Source organism: Dermochelys coriacea, chromosome 7 (genome assembly GCF_009764565.3).
Source record: "Dermochelys coriacea isolate rDerCor1 chromosome 7, rDerCor1.pri.v4, whole genome shotgun sequence".
In the NCBI taxonomy this organism is placed as follows: domain Eukaryota; kingdom Metazoa; phylum Chordata; order Testudines; family Dermochelyidae; genus Dermochelys; species Dermochelys coriacea.
The window spans coordinates 114,239,623-114,266,043 of NC_050074.1; the positions used below are offsets into that span (position 1 = coordinate 114,239,623).

Here is a 26,421-nt window from a genome sequence, read left to right on the forward strand (position 1 = left end):
CTTTAATCATTTTTTGCTCTTCTCTGGATTTTCTCCAATTTGTCCACATCTTTCCTGAAATGTGATGCCTAGAGCAGGACACAATAATCCAGCTGAGGCTTTATCAGCATGGAGTAGACTCGAAGAATTACTGCTTGTGTCTTGCTTACAACACTCCTGCTAATACATCCCAGAATGTTTGCTTTCCTTCCCCCCCCCCCCGTGCTACACCATTGACTCATTTAGCTTGTGATCCACTATGACCCCAGAACCCTTTCCACAACACTCCTTCCCAGGCAGTCATTTCCCATTTTTTGTGTGTGCAGTTAATTGTTCCTTCCTAAGTGGAGTACTTGGTATTTGTCCTTATTGAATTGCATCCTATTTACTTCAGATCATTTGTCCAGATCATTTTGAATTTTAATCCTATCTTCCAAAGCACTTGCAACCCCTCCCATCTTGATATAGTCTGATACTGAGGCTAAATCCTGAGAGCTGAGGGGTAAGAACCTAGATGAACAGATAAATCCATGTATCGTGTGACTGTGTGCCTGGGATGGACCACGCTGAGAATGAGGCATTCAGGGCAGACTGCATGAAACTCGTGATTTATTCTATAATTATATTCACCAAACCAGTATCAGAAAAACTTCTGTAGCACCACACTGGTTAACAAGAAGCCAAACACAGTCCTTTAAGGCATTCCATTCCTTGGCTCCCATCCAGACAAACAGATCTAATACAGTGAGGGGTTACTGAAAACCCAATTCACCATATGTGAGGTTCTACTAATCCTAAAGGATCAGACACTTACCCCAGGTCAATATGTATCTCGGATCTTATCACGTATCATGCTGTCAGCCAATCCTTACTAAACTAACTAAAGATTTCTTAATAGAAGAAAGGAAGAGAGTAATTGAATGGTTAAGGAATCATATACATACAGGTGATTTTCAGTGTTCCTAGATCAGGATCATAGCAGTGATGGAATAGGCTGCTGGCTTTCAAAAGTCTCTCTGGTAACTTCCAAAAGATTGGAAGGTTCCCAGTCCATAGTTCAAAAATACTCCTTTTAGTTGTAAATTCACAGTCCAGAGAATTGGAGGAGTAATGAAGCAAAATGGCAATGTCTCAGGTTTCTCTTGTATCTTCTTCTGTGTGAATGGAAATTGAATGCCCCAAACAAAGCCCAGAGCCCTTGTGTATGGAAAGTTACTGACAAAGATGGAATCCAAGGTCACATGTCCACATCACATGCCCTTACATGTTTTGCTGAATCACAGGGGTGGCCATTGGCTCCTTGCTGTCTGAGGCATCCAGAGGAAGACTCAGTGAAGAGCTGATCTCCCTTAATAGCCAATCACCAACTGAATGGTCTGTGCGCAACTAAATGGTTCATCAACGCTGGGCTAGCTAGACGGGATGTAAAATTACCTTGTGGGTGTCACATAAGAACAAAACACGGGAGAGATACAAATTAATATTTGCTGTGTATAACTTCAGATAAAAAGATGGTACATGCATATAAAGAGGATTATCATGTTTAGCAGATGACAGCTTTTCCATTGATACCTTACATGAGACACTTTGTATTAAATTTAGTGCTATTGTGCCACAGTAGTAGCAACAATGATATAAATGGTCATCTTCAGTAATACAGCATCACATCATGGACACAGCTTCGCTGTTTGGGAAATGGTGGTGTAGCTGACAACTGCTGTTGCCTCTTTAAGAGGCTTAAAATGAGGCCTTTTAAAATGAGGGGTGGTTGGTTGTAATGGGGCAGAATTTGACCCAGAAATATTTTCTTTTGGTGAGGAAAAATATCTTTTTCAGTTAGGTAGTTTTTTGGGGGGGCGGAGGGGGGGTTTGTTTGTTTTTTTTAATGGACATTCTTATCTATTTCTGTGCAAAATTCCTCCCCTATTGATGCATGTATTAAATTGTGTCAGTGACATGTCAGCACAAAGATATTGTAACACAGCTGGAAGGCCATTGGGCTAAGGAAATGTTCACCTCAGAAATCTCACTTCAATACTCATGTGCTTAAAGTTTTATGTTTCATGCTTCTAAGTACCTTTTTATGCACCTTTCAATCTCTGAAATTCTTTCATAGCTATTTTGGAAGCTTAAAAAGAAAAGCTTAAATGATTAAACTGTAATTTAAATTTGTTGCCTTTGAAGACAAGAGACTAAGTATGGATACAGTTGTTGTTGATGTGGCTAAGAAGCCATGGCTTGTTTCTCTGTGTTTTGTTTTACATCTGAGTGCTCACATCTTTCATTGGGAGGTTAGAATTTTCATTCTCTTCGGGAAAAGCAATAGCACTTTCTGCTAACATAAGCACTTTCAACATTCTTGCTTTTGTGCATCCACTCAAGTTTGCAAATGAACAATTTCTACATCTGTCTTTGTATTCATCACTTTGTATAATATTTATGTATGGACATTAGATGTTTATGTGACTCACTCAGGATGTTGGTTGGAGCTATTTACTTTTTGATCATTTTGTCTTACATTTTTTTTAGATGACTGATTTGAAATAATTGTGGGTCTTTCTGTGTAGCAATCTTTTAAAGGAGTTTTATCTAGTGATACTCAGAACCTATCTACATGATTTTTTTGTTTGCTAGCTGCTTGAGCTGTTTGGGTGTTGTGAGGAATACATGTATGCTGGCTTTAACTGAAATGAAAGTCTTGAAGGATGGGATTGATTGCCTCTAAATACTGTCTTTTTTAATAAATCAACTGTATGCAGAGAATTGTGTGTTTAGTGAGAGGAAGACAAAGGAGAATATAAGGGTGCTAAGACAGGCTTTTATTGCATTAGTACTACACAGCCTGGATTCACATTTCAGCTTTTCACCCAGATTGTGTCATGAAGAGTTCAGTGAAAACTACCAAGTCCCACTGTGTCCTAATGCTGAGATGTAGCATCACACTAAATTCAGTTTATGCTCCTGCCCTATGGTTCAATAACTGTTTATCTTGTAACAAGTCTACTAGAAATTGTGTTGAGTTTTTCATTCAAACATTGGCTCAATTTAGTTAACTTTTGAGTCGATATCTGTTTCATAGCAAGCCTTGGCTTGCAACATACTTTCAGTAAGATTAATGCCTTTGTATTAGTGATAGTAGTTTTAAAAAAATAAAAACTGCCTTTAGCTTTTCATTGATTTGGCTTCAGGCACTACATGTGAACATACTGCATTAACTGTGTAGTTCTCTAGTTTGTTAGCTGTTTTATGGAAAAGATTCTTGTTTTTCTCCAGCATTGACTAACATATGTGAAGTATAAATACTGTAACTGCCTCTGTATTTACAAGACAAGGCATACTGTAGAATGCACAATTTGGTCACCAGGTTAGACGTTATCTTAGGAGACACTTCAGGCATTTGTCTTGTAACTAAAACTGTGTGGTCAACAACAGTGAAATTCCATTATTAATTAAATGAAGCTTGGGGCTATCTGATCATTTCAAGGTATGTCACGCCATGTTCCTTTCAGCAGTGAATAGAGTACATACCCACGTAGCCCCTCTGGCAGGGGTATAAACAGCAGCGTAGGTGTGAGGCACAATTTAGGCAAGAGGAGTAAATACACACCTAAAGGGTATAGGTATGATAACCTACACAGCGCTTACACAAGCCGTGCCTCCCTGTCTACACGGCTATTTTTACCAGTGTAGTGTCCCACTGCTGGAGCCTTTCTCCTCTGCAGGGCAGCTCCTCACTGTGGATCCGTTCCCTGCTTCAGGGAAAGGCGCCAGTAGCAGGGAGGCAGCAGAAAAAGGCTGAGGCTTTCGCCACTGCCTCCCCCTGCCAGAGCCTTTCACTGACACTGTAGCTACACACCACAGTGTGGACACCGTGTGCTTTTCACTGTGTGGTGAGGAGCTATATGCCACCACAAGTGGTGTGTAGTGTAGATATAGTGTAGATATAGCTTCAGTGAACTAGGAAAGTTTTCACTAGGGGGCCACATAGGTGTAAATCTGAAAATTGATACCAGCACTGGATCTGGACCATGGTCTTCATAAGCTGTATGTTATGATATATTGCATAAGCATATTACATGACTCAGTTTTAGCTCTGCAGTGTATTAGCATGGGGAACTACCTGTTTTAATATCAATAAGACTTGGGGTAGAATTATCATAAATGTCTCGCCCCACTGAAAGTCAATAGGACTTTGTATTTCTATGTCACTAGTCATATATTTTTGACAATCCCCCACTGAAGGCTAGGATCTTCAATAGAGTTAGTTCAGATTTACACCAGTATAAGTGGGATCAGAATCTGGCCTGTAAACGCCTGTGTGGCCAGATGAGAAAACATCCCTATACTGAATATACCTAATTTTCTTAATCTTTTGCAAATCATTTATCAAAAACACCATTGAACCTGTCAGGCAAATTACGCCAGTTACTGCACGCATACCTGTCACATTTTTATATACATTATATAATGGGGTTTAAAATGGGATCAAATGAGTGCTGGGATCAAATAACTGACTTCACTGGAAGGACTCACATGCTTAAAATTTAGCATGTGCAAAAGTCTCTTCGGGCTGAGGCCTAAGACCCTCATTCCACAGGCTCTTGCATGTGGTGGTGTTTGCAGCATAAAGGCCTTAAAAGACACAAGAGGGAAGAAAGGAGGGTGGGGGATGGGTTGTGGCATACAAAGCGGTCAGAGAGAAAATTAACACTTCTTTTCCCATATTTTTAAGATTCAATCAGTATTTAATTTTGGTTAACATATTTTTGTAAAATAATTTATCCCCCTTGACTTTTTACTATTACTGGTGCATTTGATGTATGCTTTTTTTTTTGCTTTTGATAGTAATGAACACCAGAGTCTTTTCAGTTTACTCTACCGTTGCTTTACTCTTTATTTAAAATTACAGCTCACCCCGGTTTTATTCTTGTGATGTGTATACACACACACACACATATATATATTATTGATATTGATTTTTTTAAAGTGTATTTAATCCTAGACTTTTCAAAATAATTGAGAAGTATGCAGAAGTCTTTTCATCCAACTTTTTCATATAAATTAACAGCTGGGTAGACTGATAAAAGATATCCACAACTACCTATGTTCTTTTCTTTTCTTTTTTTTTTTTTTCCTGTATAAACTATCCCAACCTACCATTCTAGCTATCCATGCCTCTTTATCATTATTATCTTCAAGGCCTTGTTTTTCCTTTTGAAAGAGTCTGTTTCTTGGGAGTACAGATGAGATAATTAAAAACAAACCCATCTCTGGGGTGCAGATGTGCTGACATGCAATGTATTGGCTATTATTTAGGTAATGGGCAGAAGTATCTCAGTTGCTATAGGTTTCAGAGTAGCAGCCGTGTTAGTCTGTATTCGCAAAAAGAAAAGGAGTACTTGTGACATCGTAGAGACTAACAAATTTTTTGAGCATAAGCTTTCGTGAGCTACAGCTCACTTCATCGGATGCATTTGGTGGAAAATACAGTGGGGAGAATTATATACACACACAGAGAACATGAAACAATGGGTTTTATCATACATACTGTAAGGAGAGTGATCACTTAAGATGAGCCATCACCAGCAGCAGGGTGGGGAAAGGAGGAAAACCTTTCATGGTGACAAGCAAGGTAGGCTATTTTCAGCAGTTAACAAGAATATCTGAGGAACAGTGGGGGGTGGGGTGGGGGGGAGAACTAACATGGGGAAATAGTTTTACTTTGTGTAATGACTCATCCATTCCCAGTCTCTATTCAAGCCTAAGTTAATTGTATCCAGTTTGCAAATTAATTCCAATTCAGCAGTCTCTCGCTTAAGTCTGGTTTTGAAATTTTTTTGTTGAAGAATAGCCACCCTCAGGTCTGTAATCGAGTGACCGGAGAGATTGAAGTGTTCTCCGACTGGTTTTTGAATGTTATAATTCTTGACGTCTGATTTGTGTCCATTTATTCTTTTAGGTAGAGACTGTCCAGTTTGACCAATGTACATGGCAGAGGGGCATTGCTGGCACATGATGGCATATATCACATTGGTAGATGCGCAGGTGAACGAGCCTCTGATAGTGTGGCTGATGTGATTAGGCCCTGTGATGGTGTCCCCTGAATAGATATGTGGACAGAGTTGGCAAAGGGCTATGTTGCAAGGATAGGTTCCCAGGTTAGTGGTTCTGTTGTGTGGTGTATGGTTGCTGGTGAGTATTTGCTTCAGATTGGGGGGCTGTCTGTAAGCAAGGACTGGTCTGTCTCCCAAGATCTGTGAGAGTGATGGGTCGTCCTTCAGGATAGGTTGTAGATCCTTGATGATGCGTTGGAGAGGTTTTAGTTGGGGGCTGAAGGTGAAGGCTAGTGGCGTTCTGTTATTTTGTTTGTTGGGCCTGTCCTGTAGTAGGTGACTTCTGGGTACTCTTCTGGCTCTGTCAATCTGTTTCTTCACTTCAGCAGGTGGGTATTGTAGTTGTAAAAATGCATGATAGAGATCTTGTAGGTGTTTGTCTCTGTCTGAGGGGTTGGAGCAAATGCGGTTATATCGTAGAGCTTAGCTGTAGACAATGGATCGTGTGGTATGATCTGGATGAAAGCTAGAGGCATGTAGGTAGGAATAGCGGTCAGTAGGTTTCCGGTATAGGGTGGTGTTTATGTGACCATCGCATATTAGCACCGTAGTGTCCAGGAAGTGGATCTCTTGTGTGCACTGGTCCAGGCTAAGGTTGATGGTGGGATGGAAATTGTTGAAATCATGGTGGAATTCCTCAAGGGCTTCTTTTCCATGGGTCCAGATGATGAAGATGTCATCAATGTAGCGCAAATAGAGTAGGGGCATTAGGAGACAAGAGCTGAGGAAGCGTTGTTCTAAGCCAGCCATAAAAATGTTGGCATACTGTGGGGCCATGCGGGTACCCATCGCATTGCCGCTGCTTTGAAGGTATACATTGTCCCCAAATGTGAAATAGTTATGGGTGAGGACAAAGTCACAAAGTTCAGCCACCAGGTTTGCCGTGACATTATCGGGGATACTGTTCCTGACGGCTGGTAGTCCATCTTTGTGTGGAATATTGGTGTAGAGGGCTTCTACATCCATAGTGGCTAGGATGGTGTTTTTAGGAAGATCACCAATGGATTGTAGTTTCCTCAGGAAGTCAGTGGTGTCTCGAAGATAGCTGGGAGTGCTGGTAACATAGGGCCTGAGTAGGGAGTCTACATAGCCAGACAATCCTGCTGTCAGGGTGCCAATGCCTGAGATGATGGGGCGTCCAGGATTTCCAGGTTTATGGATCTTGGGTAGCAGATAGAATACCCCAGGTCGGGGTTCTAGGGCTGTGTCTGTGCGGATTTGTTCTTGTGCATTTTCAGGGAGTTTCTTGAACAAATGCTGTAGTTTCTTTTGGTAACCCTCAGTGGGATCAGAGGATAGTGGCTTGTAGAAAGTGGTGTTGGAGAGCTGCCTAGTAGCCTCTTGTTCATATTCCATCCTATTCATGATGACGACAGCACCTCCTTTGTCAGCCTTTTTGATAAAACCTCTCCAACGCATCATCAAGGATCTACAACCTATCCTGAAGGACGACCCATCACTCTCACAGATCTTGGGAGACAGGCCAGTCCTTGCTTACAGACAGCCCCCCAACCTGAAGCAAATACTCACCAGCAACCACACACCACGCAACAGAATCACTAACCTAGGAACCTATCCTTGCAACATAGCCCTTTGCCAACTCTGTCCACATATCTATTCAGGGGACACCATCATAGAGCCTAATCACATCAGCCACACTATCAGAGGCTCGTTCATCTGCACATCTACCAATGTGATATATGCCATCATGTGCCAGCAATGCCCCTCTGCCATGTACATTGGTCAAACTGGACAGTCTATACGTAAAAAAATAAATGGATACAAATCGGACGTCAAGAATTATAACATTCAAAAACCAGTTGGAGAACACTTCAATCTCTCTGGTCACTCGATTACAGACCTAAGAGTGGCTATCCTTCAACAAAAAAGCTTCAAAAACAGACTCCAATGAGAGACTGCTGAATTGGAATTAATTTGCAAATTGGATACAATTAATTTAGGCTTGAATAGAGACTGGGAATGGATGAGTCATTACACAAAGTAAAACTATTTCCCCATGTTGTTTCTCCCCCCCACTCCACCCCCCACTGTTCCTCAGATGTTCTTGTTAACTGCTAGAAATGGCCTACCTTGCTTGTCACCATGAAAGGTTTTCCTCCTTTCCCCACCCTGCTGCTGGTGATGGCTCATCTTAAGTGATCACTCTCCTTACAGTATGTATGATAAAACCCATTGTTTCAAGTTCTCTGTGTGTGTATATAATTCTACCCACTGTATTTTCTACCAAATGCATCCGATGAAGTAAGCTGTAGCTCATGAAAGCTTATGCTCAAATGCTCAAATAAATTTGTTAGTCTCTAAGGTGCCACAAATCTTCCTTTTCGGTTGCTATAGTCTCTGCAATGAGTGGAGAGAGAGTGAGTCAAAACAAAAACAACGAGGAGTCCTTGTGGCACCTTCGAGACTAACAAATTGCTTTGGGCATAAGCTTTTGTGGGCTAGAACCCACTTCATCGGATGCATGGAGTGAAAATACAGGAGCAGGTATAAATACGTAAAAGGATGGGGGGTTGCTTTACCAAGTGTGAGGTCATTCTAACAAGATAAATCAATTAACAGCAGGATATCAAGGGAGGAAAATTAACTTTTGAAGTGAGAGACAGTTGACAAGAAGGTGTGAATAACAGTAGGGAGAAATTAGTATTGGATAAATGGACACAAATCAGATATTAGGAATGGCAATATACAAAAACCTGTAGGAGAACACTTCAACCTCCCTGGACACACAATAGTAGATTTAAAGGTAGCCATTCTGCAGCAAAAAAACATCAGGACCAGACTTCAAAGAGAAACTGCTGAGCTTCAGTTCATTTGCAAATTTGACACCATTAGCTCAGGATTAAACAAAGACTGTGACTGGCTCGCCAACTACAAAAGCAGTTTCTCCTCCATTGGTGTTCACACCTCAACTGCTAGAAGAGAGCCTCATCCTGTTATCCCTAGCCTGATTCTTGCTTGCATATTTATACCAGCCTCTGGCAATTTCCACTATATGCATCTGACGAAGTGAGTATTCACACACGAAAGCTTATGCTCCAATACGTCTGTTAGTCTATAAGGTGCCACAGGACTCTTTGCTCCTGGTATTGCGGAAGTTAAGTTTAGGTTTTGTAATGACCCAACCACTCCCAGTCTCTATTTATGCCTAATCGGATGGTATCCAGTTTGCAAATTAATTCCAGTTCTGCAGCTTCACATTGGAGTCTGTTTTTGAAGTTTTTTGTTGAAGAATTGCCACTTTTATTATTTTTCCTTCCTTGGTATCCTGCTATTAGTTTATTTATCTCGTTAGACTGATCTCACACTTGGTAAACTGATCCTCATCGTTTCATGTATTTATACCTGCTCCTGTATTTTCACTCCATGCATCCGATGAAGTGGGTTCTAGCCCACGAAAGCTTATGTCAAAATAAATTTGTTAGTCGCTAAGGTGCCACAAGGACTCCTTGTTGTTTTTGTTGATACAGCTACCACGCTGAGTCAAAACAGAACAATCAGTTGTTATGCTGTGATCATGCCCATGATTCACCTCTCTAGCTATCGATAGAAGCCTTGAGAATAGATAACGTAGATTCACTTCATTAATTCTAGTGGGAAAACTGAGACTGACAGAACGTGTGTTATGGCATTAACGAGAAAAAGTGCTAGTTATTCTCAAGTCCCTTTGCTAAACTGTTGCCAAATTATTCCCAACCCTTTTTTGCTAAGGAATTAACAAATTTCCTTTTACAGGACTAGGCTAGAATAGACACGACTTGTGCTTTCCATATCTAGATGGGTAACTCAAATGACTCATCTCATTCTCTAGTTTGGCATATGGTACATGATTGCCAGAAACTGGGAGTGGACACAGGCGATGAATCACTTGATGTTGAGTTAAAGGCTTCTTTTCTATATAAAGAAAGCTGTTTTTCCTCTGATTCCAAGTTTTGAAGTCAAGTTTTATAAATGTGGCACAATAGGTCATGACTATTAAAGGCTTGTTCTGTTTCATAAAAATACATTTTATCTGCTATTTTGTGTTCAAATTCTAGTTACACCCTAATGCAGCTTGACACAAATCCTGAACAAAATTAATATTTAGTAAATAAGCCATATATCAGTCACCATTTTCTAACCTACTGAAAATGTACAGTTAACAAAATTATATATTAAGCTATATAATTGCTTAAATAAATGTATGTAGTTATAGTGCACCCTCCAAGGTAGCGCACATTCCAGATCTAGTGTGAAGGCTCTGTTTAGTTGTAAATCAACATGTTTTAGCTGTTATATCAACCAACGAGAATGCACCATTTTTTTAAAGAAAATAAATGAACTACCAATACAAACGGTTGATTAAAATCGAGACTTTCTTTTAGGTGACTTAAATCCTTATTTAAATCAATCCACCTTGCCTTGTAGACTGGAAGAGTGTGACTCCGTTTCCTGCCTGCCAGGCTGAGTCTGCCAATGTGCAAATATGTCTGAATCTGGAAAATGACCAAGTGCTAATGAGGCTCAGACAAAAGTCAATACTTTCTAAAGCACAGCGGGTCCAGATCCTGCTCCCCTTCAACTGCAGTTTTGCCATTGATTTCAGTGGGGAGCAGGATTGGGCCCAGTGTGTTTGCTGTGACCTCGCCTTTAGAGCATCCTCCTAGTGAGACGTTTCCCAGAAGCGTCTCTCTGATTTGTGGTAAAGAGCCAAGCTCTTCTGTGGTTTGCAGCAGAGGTATGGAGCTCTGCCAGCAGAACCTGCAATTGAGTTAGCATTCATCAGCATGGTTCTTTGGTTTCCAAAACAGTCTTGCATTAGGAGCAAGGGTCAGGCACAGAAATATTGGGTGGCTGTCGTTTTTGTTTTCTTTTTTAAGGTTTTTTTTTTTAATCTTAGAAATGTTACTGTTCAAGTAATGGCTGTAATTTCCAGTTGGGGATAGAGTGGGCTAAACTGAGGCTGAGGGAGCTGGGATTGTTTAGTCTGCAGAAGAGAAGAATGAGGGGGGATTTGATAGCTGCTTTCAACTACCTGAAAGGGGGTTTCAAAGAGGATGGCTCTAGACTGTTCTCAATGGTAGCAGATGACAGAACGAGGAGTAATGGTCTCAAGTTGCAATGGGGGAGGTTTAGATTGGATATTAGGAAAAACTTTTTCACTAAGAGGGTGGTGAAACACTGGAATGCGTTACCTAGGGAGGTGGTAGAATCTCCTTCCTTAGAGGTTTTTAAGGTCAGGCTTGACAAAGCCCTGGCTGGGATGATTTAACTGGGACTTGGTCCTGCTTTGAGCAGGGGGTTGGACTAGATGACCTTCTGGGGTCCCTTCCAACCCTGATATTCTATGATTCTATGAAACAGTGACTGTCCTTGGCTAAGACAGTGATGCACACAATGGCCATTGCCCTTTTTGTCCCAGGAGCTGCTTTTCAGAAGGCAGCAGTGACTTTACAGATTTAAAACTCCCACAGCAAACGTCCCTTTATTTTAGGAACGTTAGGGTGACCATATTTTCCAACGGGAAAATGGGACACCCCACGGGGGTGGCCTCAGCCATTTGCCCGAGCCCCCCGGCCCAGCTGCTAGCCTGAATCTCCCCACCCCCACCCCGTCCCTTTGAGGCTGTTTCTGGACACTCGAACCCTGCCTGCTCCCCACATGCTGGAACCCTTTCTCTTCCCCTTGCCTGCTGGAGCCCTGTTTCCTCCCTCCTCACCCTCCCCGCGCAGGACTGGCATCACTGCTCACCTCTTCACATTCCTCCGCACCGCACCCCTAAGGTGACCATATTTCCCCAAAGGGAAAATGGGACACAGCCTGGGCTAGCCCAACCACCCTCCTCCCCAACCCAGGGCTAGCGTCAGCAGTTGGCATGAGCTGCACCCATGTGGAGCTGGCCTGTCCCACTCTCCCCAATCCCCCTCCCTCCTCGGCCCGAAATGCTCAGCCCCCAGGCCCATGCGGGGCCTGCCCGAGCCACCTGCCTGTGTGGGGCCAGCCTGTGCCGCTCACACACTTGGCCCATGCTCTCATCTGAGCCCTCCCTCCCCCCTGCGGGGGCTGGTGTTGCCCTTCCGTTCCCCCACACATTCCTCTATGATACGCTAGGGGTATCCTCCCACCCCACTTTTTTGGCAAAACTGGGCATTTGTCCCATTTGCTCTTGCAAACTGATCATCACCAAAAAAGTTGGGATGGCCAGGACAGGGCTTAAAAAAGGGACTGTCTCAGCCGAAACAGGACGTATGGTCACCCTAAGGAATGTGCTTTAGTCAAGTGGAAGTTGTGTTATCAGTCTCTGTCTTTGGAACAGTGTTGTGGGAGATGAGCATTGCCATTTCTTTTAAATTAGGTCTCTCTCATAGAGCAGACTTTAATATTACTTCCAAAGGGCTGGATTCTGAACTGAGTTACTCTGTTGCAAATCTAGACCAGTGGAATTACTCCAGATTTAGGCCAGTGTAGCACAGATACAAAATGCAATAAAATATACATTACCAGATCATGACTAAGATGAGGTTTCCTTAAAGAATAGCAGGTGGCTGGAAAATGCACCCAGCGAGTGAGGTTACCGTAAAGCAAGACTCCAAACACCAAGAGGTTGCAGCACTGGATGATTCTTGTCTCCTCAAATAACTGTGGGACCTGATGTGTTCCACTTAAAAATGGTGTAACTGATTTTTCTGAGTAGGAAAAGAGAGTCCAGGTAAAGGGGGCAGCAGGACTGTTGTGTGTCCTGTTCATAGCATGGACACTCAAAGGGCTAAGTGAGCTATTTAACAGACAGTGTACCTATCTGGCTTGTTGACTTAGTGGAATCCTGTACTAAACTAAGGGACAATGTCTTAGTTAACTTGGTTTGTTAAAAATCCCAGGAACTTAAATTAATTTGTCTTCGACAGTTCTTCTGCACATAATTTTGGCTTCAAATTTGGTTCTTTATGAAGGAAATGGCCCTGTTGCTGTTTCCAGCACACAATTTAACTTCCAAAATTGTATCTGCCCTACAAATTAACAAGAAACATCATTGAAGATTTGTTTTGGTGATCTCTTGTTTTCATGGATTGAATTTAGAGCAAAGCTGGAAGCACTGTAACAGCTAAGGCTTCAATATATACAATGTAGGCTTCACAGTTAAGCTTGAAAAAGATAAATTTAGCTAAATAGTCAAAGAAATACTCATACATTTTTGATCACTGTATTATTAGCATTTCTTTTAGGGCTTTTCTACACACAAGTTGCACTCGTTCAACTAAATCTAGTTTTTAAAAGTCTGGCTAGTTAAACTGGTGCAAACCCCTGTGTGGAATCTTACACTGATTTAAAACTAGGTGTATCAGTTTTGCCTACTCCAGTAAATGTACTGATGAGCTAAATGGGTATATCAGGTTTCAACTGAGTCAAGTGTCAGCACAGACTTGCTCTGGCTTAGTTACCTCAGTATGAAATTACACTTTTAGTTACACTGGTGCAACTTTGTCTTAGAGTCAGTGAGTACTTGAATTTCATTAATTTCACACTAGCTCTATGGTATGTATGCACGTTATTCTTTGTATTGCAGTAGCATCTAGGACACCCAGTCCTGGACCAGAACCCCATTGTGCTAGTTGCTGTACAAACAGAACAAAAAATGGCTGCTGCCACAAGATGCTTATAACCATATGCTATACATATGGGAAGCTTTGTGTTATGACTGTCTTTCATCTCACAAAGTCCTTCTGTTTATATATGCTTTATCTGTTTGTTTGTTTTTAATTTGGTAAAAAATATTTTAGAGAAGTGTTTGAGATGTTTACAGATTTTTTTTTTATTATAAGGTTTGGCATATTATTCTAAAGCAGATGATGCTCCTAGGTTCTGGGAAATGGCAAACTTTTAATTGCCTTCATGATGATATGGCTTTCTTTCACGTCTCCAGAGGTTTGCAGAGATCTTCTAAACAAGGGGCTTGATTCAGGCCTGGGTGGTTCTGGCATTTCCTAGCATAGCCCAGAGCAAGACCTCCTTCTGCTGAAAAGTCTGTCCTGAGCTGGCCAGCACCATGCCTAGGGCTTGTCTGACTAGAAAATAAGGTAGTGTTCGAATATAGCCTTCAGGAGCCTGTTTGGGCTGATGCTTTAAAGTAAAGTGAATTAACATGATTCTCAGGGTCGTGGTCTAACGCAACCTTATTTTCTAGTGAAGAGCATCCCCAAAAATGGATGGGGAAGGGGTACGACCATGTTTACTAGTGTCTGAGTGTCTCACAATCTTTAATGCATTTTGCCTCACAATTCCCCTGTGAGAGACAGTGCTGTTATCTCCATTTTATAGCTGGAGGACTGAGGCACAGAAAGGCTAAGTGGCTTTCCCAAGGTCATGCATGAAATCAAACCCAGATCTCAAATCTTAAGCTGGTGCCCTAGCCACTGGGCCATCCTTCCTCTCTTGGTGACTTGATTAGCAGAGCCTTGATCATGGGTTTTAGAGCAACTCTCTAGCCCCATCCCTGCCAGGGCAAAAATCCAGAGGGTAAATCATTTCTGGAGTAGAGGTGTCCGTGCTGATACAGGTGGGACTTCCAGTGCCAGGCTGAGATGTCTGCTAAACCCTGCTCATGGGCCCCACTGCCAAATCAGCCTCCAGCTTACAAGTGTCCAATAAACTTGTACATAATCATTTTTCTGACTGCAGCTGAACTTTCGTCATAAACCTGTTTTTAAAGGGGTCTGTAGTCAGGAGTAGTTTCATAATCATTCTCCCGCATGGCGTGTCACTCTTTCTCCTCCCCCTACCCCCCTTTTAATTCCCAGTCACGTGCTCGCTGGTGAATGTGAAAAGAATCACCTCTGGCACTGAAACCTTTGCTGTGTAATATAGATATCCAAAAGGAAAAGCTTGCAAGTGACTCCTTGGGAAGGAGCAGCAGTTGGTTGTTGAACCTCGATATCAAAGCCAGAGCTGATGCCAGTATGATGGGCACTGTAATTAGCTCCATCAGAGAGCACAGATTGGACATGGCAGCTGGGAGCATTGTGTTAACTTAAACGGCCGTGAAAGGCAAGCCGTAATGAGAAAGTTAACTCATTACTGTCAATACAATAAGAAAAGGAGTACTTGTGGCACCTTAGAGACTAACAAATTTATTTGAGCATAAGCTTTCGTGAGCTACAGCTCACTTCATTGGATGCATTCCTGTAGCTCACGAAAGCTTATGCTCAAATAAATTTGTTAGTCTCTAAGGCGCCACAAGTACTCCTTTTCTTTTTGCGAATACAGACTAACACGGCTGCTACTCTGAAACCTGTCAATTCAATATTGATTCCCAGTTTTGGCCCTATTTTCCTTTTATTTCATTCCAAATATGGGGCAAAACTCTTGTCTCAGATATATAAGGGGTATCAGGACTCTGGTGTGCACAGAATTTATTAAGGAGTTAGAGTAGAATATTGTGGGGTGGGGGGTTACTAATGGGAGCTTTGCTATTATCTTCAGTGGGCCCAGGGTCTTGCCCATTCCCCACCATTTAGATCAGAGAGGCAAGTTTTGCTCATAGTATTTTAAAATAATACAAGGCAGGAGTTTCTAATAGGTTTGGATTTTTCTTCTTCTATTGTACTACTTAAACATGTAACTAAGTTAATACAGGTTTCAGAGTAGCAGCCGTGTTAGTCTGTATCCGCAAAAAGAAAAGGAGGACTTGTGGCACCTTAGAGACTAACAAATTTATTGGAGCATAAGCTTTCGTGAGCTACAGCTCACTTTAAGTTAATACACTATTTAATAGTCTTGCTTGGAAGAATAACCTCTGCTCTTCCACTCCAAAAATAGTATTGCATTACAGATTAGGAGAGGTTCACTCAAGGCAATGTACTTATGGGTTCTTATTTAGAAGTAACTGCTAATTAAAATATTAGTCGGTATCCCCCTCTGTGTTCTGCTTACTCATGTGAATTGAATCACAGTTCTAGGGATATAGATGAGATGATATATACCACAGAGGAAGAGGTAAAGCTTCATATTTCAGTCAAGGAATCCAGGCAGCTAAGCTTTCTCTAAATGTTTTAAATAAAAAAACTGCGCTAACCAAATGACAGCTGCTGAATTATAAGTTTAGCTGAATTTGAAGATATAAATTGTTGCCTAAAATACATGATTTCCTTTAGGTTTAGTACTGTTGTTTTTTCTTTCTGTTTACTATGTATTGTCCACCAAATGTGCAGAATAGATAAACTGTACAAAATAGCGAAGTCTCTTCCCCAACAAATTTATGCTCTAAAGATATGAGCACGTACAAAAAAGAATAAAACAGAGTGGCTTTATAGCAAAAGTACCTGATGAAGTGGTAGGTAAATTTCCAGAAGTTTATTGAAGGAAGAGGGGGAACTTGCATGGCGCATACTAGATGGGAGGCTGTGGTGACTGTAAACAGTGGTGCGAAGGAAGGTGCAAAGTTTAGAGTGAAAGAGAGTGTCAGAGCGTGACCAGGAAGGATGTCTGGCAAGCTGTAGGGCGAGGGAGTAGCAGGAGTTGAGAGCAGAGCAGTGGGAAAGGGTCTGAGAGCAAGAGGGGTAGTACTCAGTGTATGGTGCTGAATATGCCATGAATATGTACCCGATAGAACTTTATCCAAATGGCAGCAGAATGCAATATGGAGATTCAAGGAAGGTAGAAACACAGAGCATGTATGTGTTATCCAAAAAATATATTGGTGAGCAATGTCACTATTTTGAGAATAGTATAATGAGCTCAACTTTCTGCTAGTAAAAGAAGAAAAATCACAGGCATTGTTTGGGGCACCATTAACTACCTCAGATAACACAAACTGAGCCAAATTCTGTATTGATTTAGCCCATGTAGCCATGCTTTTCCATTACAGTCCTTGAGGGGTTTATTGGGAACTTAGCCTCATTTCAGACAGCTCTTAAGTGAAAGTTAAACATTGCCGGTCAGAAATAAAATATGGAGCAGTCACGGTTTTATTAGCACAGTAAAGTGTGGATATAACGCTAACGAGATCTTTACTTCTGCTCCTGTTTAGAAGCTACTCGTTGTAGTACTTACTGAAGTTAAGAATTTAGGGCAAAGTGGAATGTCTGTGTGATCAAAACACAGAATACTCTTCCCCTTATCACTGTTCTTTCCCAACCATTCTGTGAGTCTATGCTTGGGAATTGTGCTGAAAGGTGGAGCACCAATAAGCAGTATCTACAAGTTCTCTTCTGGCTACTTTGCAAGCTTAAATTGAGGATGACTTTGCCCACTTCTGTCTTCTATAGCAGTGGTTCCCAAACTTTAACAACCTGTGAACTCCTTTCAGTAAAATGTCAAGTTTCACGAACCCCCTCCTAAAAATGAATATTTTCAGGGATTTTCTCCTTTACCTGAGTATAAATTACAAAAGCAGTGATCTTGGAAACATCAAATTTTGTTTTTATGACATGCTTATTACACACTATTAATTATTTATCTTTACAATATTTTTATATTATTATGAAAATGGCAACACTCTTCCAAGATCTCACTTTCGTAGCTTGTATCACTTTGAATAAGCCTGATATAAGACAAGGCTCCTAGGTTTCATCAAGAAATATCAGATGTGAAACAGCATGAAGGTATTTAAGAAGCCAACTCGGAGTTCCTCCTACACAAGCATTCAGGTCTTGAGCAGTCCAGGCAAACAATGCACGTTACAACAAAGCTTAAACTTGTTCTTCATAATAATTTTAAAAACAATACTAGCTGCCTATTTAATTTTAAAAACAGCAAAAAATATCCACTTCCCTTTCCATTTCTAATAAGGAGTCTTGAGGTTTAAATCTCCTCAGTGTGATAGATTTTCTTGCTTTGATCTGCTTAGCTCTTGGAAGTCCAGGGACTCCGGACTGCTGGCCCTGTACTGGCCGGGATCCCTAGGGACAGCTCTATCCGCCCTTAGGGAATTTTTTCCCAAGAACCCACTGTAACATTTGCGAACCCCCAGGGGTTCACGAACCCCAGTTTGGGAACCACTGCTCTATAGCATTTCCTAAGTCTGGCTTGTTCCTCTACACACGAGCTACATTCTGTTGAAGTCAACAGGAATAAGAACAAGCCAGATGGCTTCCTTTTATTCTTCTAACTTCAGACACATGTTTCTGTGCTTGCGCTCTTGTATACAGTAGCTGGGAGACTCCAATTTTTCTGTGCATCACATCCCTCCCTAGGACTCTAACTCTTCACATCAGATAGGATTCTAATGCAGTAAGTAGTACATAAACCCAAGTAGCTGTGTTGATTTGACTTCCCACATTTGTATTTTGTTTCTGTTCATTCTGCTTGGTTGGGCTTCCTGCTCAGGTTATGTTTACCCAGTTTCTTTCTGCCCTGCTTGCTTGTTGTATGTCTTCAGGTACACTGGGTATGCCCTCTGGAACTGTAGGCAGTACTTGTGGAATCAGTGACAGGGAGAGTGACCAAAATCACTAAGGGATTTGTTCTCTTTCTATTTCCCTGCCTGTCTCAGTGCGATAAGGCAGATATTGGGCATGGTTTAAAACACCATTTTATGGAAAGGGTACAGGTGCACAGAATCTCCTGTTAACATATTAATTTGTTGTATGGGTGTACAACGTAATCTATGGAGAGATTATATACCACTCACTGGTGGCTGAGAGCATAGATATGTGAAGGGAGGAAAACCCTGTAGTCCTTTTCTTACAATGATATATTTTATTTTTACAGTGGCCCATTCCCAAGAACCTCACCACTCCACTGAGAAGCCTGTCATCCACTGCCATAAATGTGAGGAGCCATGTAAAGGCGAAGTGCTCCGTGTCCAGTCCAAGCATTTTCACATCAAATGCTTCACCTGCAAAGGTAGCAAATTCACATTCATTTGGTGTAAATGAATTAATACATGTGAATGGTTCAAACCAGTTTGTCTTGAGTTGTTTGTGAGGGGTTAACTCTGGATAATGCCATTGGCAACAGCTGTGGAGAGAGATGGATTCAATCAGAAGATATTTGTATTTCTCAAAATACATAGTCCCAGAACTTGTGGGTGGGGAAGGTGGAGGATGAATGGAGAGCTGGCTGAATCATAAGTGTAAGAGCATCCAGCTGAATGGCACCAAAAAGACCAAATTCTCTAAGCAAACATTTATGTATTCAGGCCTTTTAAAAATACCGATGACACTAACAACCAGTTACTCTGTTTTTATTACTACTGGATCCAGTAATTGCCATTATAGGACTGCCATCAACTAAAAAAAAAAAAGTCACTCTGCATATTTATATTAGTTACCATATTTTTTTTTTACAAGTAATAAGATTACTGTAACTGAAAGTTGAAACTTTTGTAGGTAGTCATGTTTCTCCTGTTGGTCAGTTAAGACCTTGATCAGAATCTGCCTAGATTGGGATCTTAGTCAGTTGCCCCTGTTTGTGTGGGGAACAGAACCTGAAACTACTTCTAAATCATTTTAAACAAGTGACTGTATTTTAGGTTGATCGTGTCCCTCTGGGATTGGGAATGTTTATAATGTACGACTTGACACAATGGAAGGGAAAACTGTCAGGAAACAGAAGTGGCCATCTTCTAAGGGTTCATTACTATAAACAGCAAGGGGAAAAATAGACATGTTTTTGAAAAAAAAATTTGGTGGGGGGATCACATCGCCTCCTTTGACATTGCACAAAACATGGATTTTATGCAAGACTCTTGTGCGCATTTGATAGTATTATAAATCATGGTAGTTCTTCAATTGATGGTCCTTGTGTGTATTCTGCAAATGGGTACGCATGTGTATCATACACCTGAATTGGGAAACTTTTAGTAACCTATGTCTGGTCTGACATGCACAGTTTGTCTTCTCATGCTCTGGACCAAGAGTATAAAGGGCAGTGTGGACTGATACCTCTCCAGTTCCTTCTTACTGCCACATGATGTGAGTTGGAATCCTGTGTCACTTCAATCTTCCTTTATTTGAATACCTGTAAATATAATTTATAGGGCTGTCAAGCAATTAAAAAAATTAATTGTGATTAATCATGTAATGAATTGCATTGTTAAAGAATAATAGAATACAATTAATTTAAATATTTTTGGATGTTTTCTACATTTTTCATATATATTGATTTCAGTTACCACACAGAATACAAAGTGTACAGTGCTCACTTTATATTATTTTTATGACAAATATTTGCACAGTAAAAAACAAAAGAAATAGTATTTTTCAATTCACCTAATACAAATAATGTTGTGCAATCTCTTTATCATGAAAGTTGAACTTACAAATGTAGAATTATGTAGAAAAACAAAAACAAAACAAACCTGCATTAAAAAATAAAAACAATGTAAGACGTTAGAGCCTACAAGTCCATCCAGTCCTACTTCTTGTTCAGTCAATTGCTCAGACAGACAAGTTTGTTTACATTTGCAGGAGATAATGCTGCCTGCTTCTAATTTACAGTGTCACCTGAAAGTCACAACAGGTGTTTTCATGGCACTGTTGTAGCTGGCGTCACAAAATGTTTACGTGTCAGATGCGCTAAACATTCATATGTCCCTTCATGCTTCAATCACCCTTCCAGAGGATATGCATCCATGTCGATGACGGGTTCTGCTCAATAATAATCCAAAGCAGTGCGGACCAACACATGTTCATTTTCATCATTCTGATTCAGATGCCACTAGCAGAAGGTTGATTTTTCTTTTTTTGGTGGTTCAGTTCTGTAGTTTCTGCATCGGAGTGTTGCTCTTTTAAGTCTTCTGAAAACATGCTCCACGTCTTGTCCCTCTCAGATTTTGGAAGGCACTTCAGATTCTTAAACCTTGGGTCGAGTGCTGTAGCCATCTTTAGAAATCTCACATTGGTACCTTCTTTGCGTTTTGTCAGATCTGCAGTGAACGTGTTCTTAAAATGAACAGCATGTGCTGGGTCATCATCCGAGACTGCTATGATGTTGCACTCCATATGATTTTATGAAAATATGCTAATGAGTGTGAATATAATGTAACTGGAATATGCTTCATGCAAAAGGTCTCTTGTAAGGTATCATTTCAAAGCTTATAATCTACTGAGTGTGGTCATCCAATTTGTACAAGTGTATCATTCTGAAACTAGAAATATGAAATATAACTCTGAGGTCCTATTGTAATTATGCAAAGTGTAGGCCATTAATGGTGGCTTGGATCTTGATGGCTCCCATTAACCAGGACAATTGGTTGTAAATGGCTCTGTTTACTTGTAAGTCTTCCTATATCCATTTGTGCTGGCAAGTGGGTAATAAAGTCTTACAGTGACATGTGATCATGTCACTGGACTGGAATCCATCTTTAATCTGGTGCTTTTCCATTTAGAAGGAGGGGTGTGAACCCAGAATGGGACAAAGGATTCCCATCTTGTGCAAAAGCTATATTAGGGGATGGAACAGAGCAAAGGGGGCTACAGTCATGAAAAATCCCCTTGCTACCACCTGAGCTGGAACAAAGACTGTACCAGGGAAAGGGATTGGGCCCAGACTAGGAAGGCGTCCAATCTGAGAAAGAAGTTTATTGAAACATCTCTGAGGGTGAGATTTTATCTGTATTCAGTTTTCTATTGTTTTAGGCTTAGACTCGTGTGTGCTGTTTTTATTTTTCTTGGTAATTTAATGTGTTCTGCCTGTTATTACTTGGAACCACTTAAATCCTACTTTCTGTATTTAATAAAATCACTTTTTACTTATTAATTAACCCAGAGTAAGTATTAATACCTGGGGGGGGGGCAAACAGCTGTGCATATCTCTCTCTCAGTGTTATAGAGGGCGAACAAGTTTACCCTGTATAAGCTTTATACAAGGTAAAACAGATTTATTTGGGGTTTGGACCCCATTGGGAGCTGGGCATCTGAGTGCTGAAGGCAGAAGCACTTCTTAAGCTGTTTTCAGTTAAGTCTGTAGCTTGTAAGGGAACGTGGTTCAGACTTGGATCTGTTTGCACAGCAGGCAAGTGTGTCTGGCTCAAACAAGGCAAGGTACTGAAGTCCCAAGCTGGTAGGGAAAACGGGCTCAGAGGTAGTCTAGGCACATCAGGTGGCAGTCCCAAAAGGGTTTCTGTGATCCAACGAGTCACAACTGCTATAACATGAAATATATGGCAGAATGCAGGTAAAACTCAGAACAGACACACAATTCTCCCCCAAGGAGTTCAGTCACAAATTTAATTAATGCATTTTTTAAACAAGCATCATCACCATGGAAGCATGTCCTCTGGAATGGTGGCCGAAACGAATGTTTAGCATATTTGGCACATAAATACCTTGCAATGCCAGCTACAAAACTGCCATGCATATGCCTGTTCTCACTTTGAGGTGACATTGTAAATAAGAAGTGGGCAGCATTATTTCCCGTAAATGTAAACAAACTTGTTGTGTCTTAGTGATTGGCTGAACAAGAAGTAGGACTGGTTGGACTTGTAAGCTCTGCAGTTTTACATTGTTTTGTTTTTTTGAGTGCAGTTATGTAACAAAAAATATCTACATTTGTAAATTCCACTTTCATGATTGAAAAATACCATGTATTTTTTTTATTATTTTTGATTACAAATATTTGCACTGTAAAATGATAAAGTGAGCACTGTACACTTTGTATTCTATATTGTAATTGAAATCAATATATTTGAAAATGTAGAAAAATATCCAAAAATATTTAATAAATTTCAATTGGTAATCTATTGTTGAACAGAGAGATTAAAAGTGTGATTAAACACGATTCATTTTTTAATTGCGATTAATTTTTTTGAGTAAATCGCGTAAGTTAACTGCGATTAATTGACAGCCCCAATAATTTGTAAATAGTGTTAGTATTTTTAGTAGTTGAGACATGGTGTTTGCAGTGTTTTTACATTAGATTAGTTCTCCCTGCCCTGGGAAGCTATTCTCTGCAGAGGGACTGTGCTAGAGTCCTAGCATTCAAGAACTGTCTCTTGTCCCTTTCTTTCTCCCTGATGAACACTATTGCTGCCTTTATTGCCTCGGTGAGGCTCACATCGTCACCAAGTGCAGTATCTGCTGATCCTTCCCTTTCCGAACTCATGAGGGACGAGAACTCTGTCTATGGCTGCCCTTCATGGAGCAGGCTGAGACCCATTCAGATCCAGGCTGGGGAGACCCCACCGTATAGTGGCCTCAGACTGCAAACAGTGCCCCTCTAAACGCGAGCTCTGGAGCACAGGCTAAAACTCTTAAGCCTAAGAAACTCTCATGAGACTAGGGATCGTGAGTATAGGCATAAGGATATATTCCCCATCCAGATCGGCCTCTAAGTAAAAAAAAACATCCTTCTCCATCTTGGGCCAAGTCAGGTGAGTTTTTGTGTGTGGGTCCTAAGGAGTTAGGTTCTCATAATCCTGCTGTTTAAGAAAGAAAGGAGAGAAGGAAGAAAGATCTGATAATAATTTCAGCTCTATCCCACAAGCCAAAAAACCTATTTATCTGCGAGCTGCATGCTTCATTAGTTCCAATGTAGTCTATGTGGGATCCTTGAAATACTAGACCATTGGACACCCTGGATTTGCTGGTCTCCCTCTTCAGGGGCTCCCCAAATGCCAGGAAAGACCAACACTTTTACCTCATCAAAGAATATTTTCACTTTGTTCTACCCCCAATCTCCTCTTCTGTTGGTCCCAGCTCTTCTTAGAGACACCCCCACATCCAAAGAGAGCACCACAAGAAGAAGATCCTCTCCTACAACTTGGAACATCCTCCTACCAGTACCACAGGCACTGCTGGTAGGGCAGAAGCTGATTATTTCATCAAGTGAATCTGATGCTTCAAATGAATCTTCCCATGTGAGGGAAACAAGCTGGGATAGAACCCACACAAGGTATTGGAACCTTCCACCTCCTTTGGAATATGTCTCCTCACAGCCAATTGGTATACTGTGCTTTGGAGGTCCCCACCCAACCCTGCCAATCCTGCCTACTGGACTCTGTAGGATCCATATAGCAGATGTCCTGTATCTGTGCAAGAATCACACCCACCCTCCCTCTCCCAGTTGATATTAACTGACTCCATCAAAGTTTACGGAAGAAGAAGTTGAGCTGATTCCACCAGTCCTGCCAGTTCTAATGGATTTGTCATCCTCCACACCTGATGATCACGGGCAGTATCAGGAACTGTTACAGAGGATAGCAACCAAGCTCCAGATACCTCTCAAAGGTCCAGGACACATGATCTATTGGACATCCTCCAGCTCTCTGGCCTTCTAGGGTGGCCCTTCAAATCAACTAAGCCATTTTGGAGCCTGCCACATCTTTGAGAAATGCTTCTCTCTTCTGTCAACTAAAGGGATGGAGTTTTTATTCATTTGTCCAGAACCCAATTCTTTTGAGGGACAAGCATCTAAAGAATTCATAGAATAGAATACCATGGTTGGAAGGGACCTCAGGAGGTCATCTAGTCCAACCTACTGCTCAAAGTAGGACCAATTCCCAATTTTTGCCCCAGATCCCTAAATGGCCCCCTCAAGGATTGAACTCACAACCCTGGGTTTATCAGGCCAATGCTCAAACCACTGAGCTAAAAGATCCAGGACCCAGCATTCTAAGACTCCATACGCACTTTTACAAGATACTATGCATAAGTCCTGACTTCTTCTGTAGGTACAGCTGTGGGGACAGCAGTCCTGCAGCCAGCAATACCATCTTCAAGATGTGTGGTCTCTATCTGTATTCCACTACCCTCCCTCCATCCCTTCTGCTGTGGATCATGACCAGATTTGTGGAAATGTAGCCTTTTATTTTATTTAAAGTGAATGTAGTAATGTTGTATTACACCACTATGTGTTCAGCTCTAGTGGCTAGTTTTAAACTCAACAGAATGAAAGTCACCTCTGCTACTTGCTTCAGAGTTAGTCTCTAGGAAAACATAAGACCAAGGATAGTGACCACACGTACATTCACAAGTACAAGATCTAGTCTATTTTACACCTTTTATTAAAGTTACAATTAAAGTTATGTATCGGGGGAAGCCGTGTTAGTCTGTATCCACAAAAACAACAAGGAGTCTGGTGGCACCTTAAGGACTAACAGATTTATTTGATCATAAGCTTTCGTGGGTAAAAACCTCACTTCTTCAGATGCATGGAGTGAAAGTTACAGATGCAGACATAAATACACTGACACATGAAGAGAAAAGAGTGACTTCACAAGTGGAGAGCCAGTGTTGACGGGGCCAATTCGATCAGGGTGGATGTAGTCCACTCCCAACAATATATAAGGAAGTGTCAATTCCAGGAGAGGCAAAGCTGCTTCTGTAATTATATTCCCTATGTAAAAGAATAAATGGACACAAATTGGACATCATGAATGGTAACACACAAAAGCCAGTGGGAGACACTTCCATCTTCCTGAACATTCTATAACAGATTTGAAAGTAGCTATACTTGAACAAAAAAACTTCAGAAACAGACTTCAAAGAGAAACAGCAGAACTAAAATTCATTTTGCAAATTTAACACCATTAATTTGGGCTTGAATCAGGACTGGGAATGGCTGGCTCATTACAGAAGCAGCTTTGCCTCTCCTGGAATTGACACCTATTGTTGGGAGTGGACTACATCTACCCTGACAGAATTAGCCCTATCAGCACTGGTTCTCCACTTCTGAGTTAACTCCCTTCTCTTCATGTGTCAGCATATTTGTCTGCATCTGTAACTTTCACTCCATGCATCTGAAGAAGTGAGGTTTTTGCCCACGAAAGCTTATGATCAAATAAATCTGTTAGTCTTTAAGGTGCCACCGGACTCCTTGTTGTTTTAATTAAAGTTGTGATTACCCAAGAACATAGAAATCCTATAAAGACCAATGCACAAGTTACAAATATAGTTATACTCACATTTTTAATGATATTCTAGGGTCTGATGGCTGCCTTGCCAATTGAGCATCAGTAGAGGGATGCTTCCTGCTGGAGCTTTCCTGAAGAGAACTCATTTGACCCAATTTGGGAGCCCTCTTTTATCTTAAAAAGAAAAGGAGTACTTGTGGCACCTTAGAGACTAATTTATTAGAGCATAAGCTTTCGTGAGCTACAGCTGAAGTGAGCTGTAGCTCACAAAAGCTTATGCTCTAATAAATTTGTTAGTCTCCAAGGTGCCACAAGTACTCCTTTTCTTTTTGTGAATACAGACTAACATGGCTGCTACTCTGAAACCTCTTTTATCTTGTAATTCTGACTATACCTACTACTCTGCACATGTGTAGGAAGGTGTCCACCTTTTTTTCCTTATTTGTATTGCCCCTCAAGAGTATTGGGGTACCCTGTTTTATAACAGTAAAGCTGTCTTACACTGCTAAATATTAGAATAGCATGTTTCCTTAATACAAAGAC

At 41.0% G+C, this 26,421-nt stretch overlaps 1 protein-coding gene across 7 annotated transcripts in view; it reads left to right on the forward strand.

Moving 5' to 3' along the window:
* ABLIM1 (actin binding LIM protein 1) overlaps positions 1 to 26,421 on the forward strand; it is a 323,364-nt gene that overhangs the window by 121,456 nt on the left and 175,487 nt on the right. For all 7 annotated transcript variants that reach the window (XM_043518178.1, XM_043518174.1, XM_043518176.1 and 4 more), the window contains exon 2: positions 18,795 to 18,929. In XM_043518178.1, coding sequence (XP_043374113.1) covers positions 18,795 to 18,929 — 135 coding nt within the window. The remainder of the gene's footprint in view (positions 1 to 18,794; positions 18,930 to 26,421) is intronic.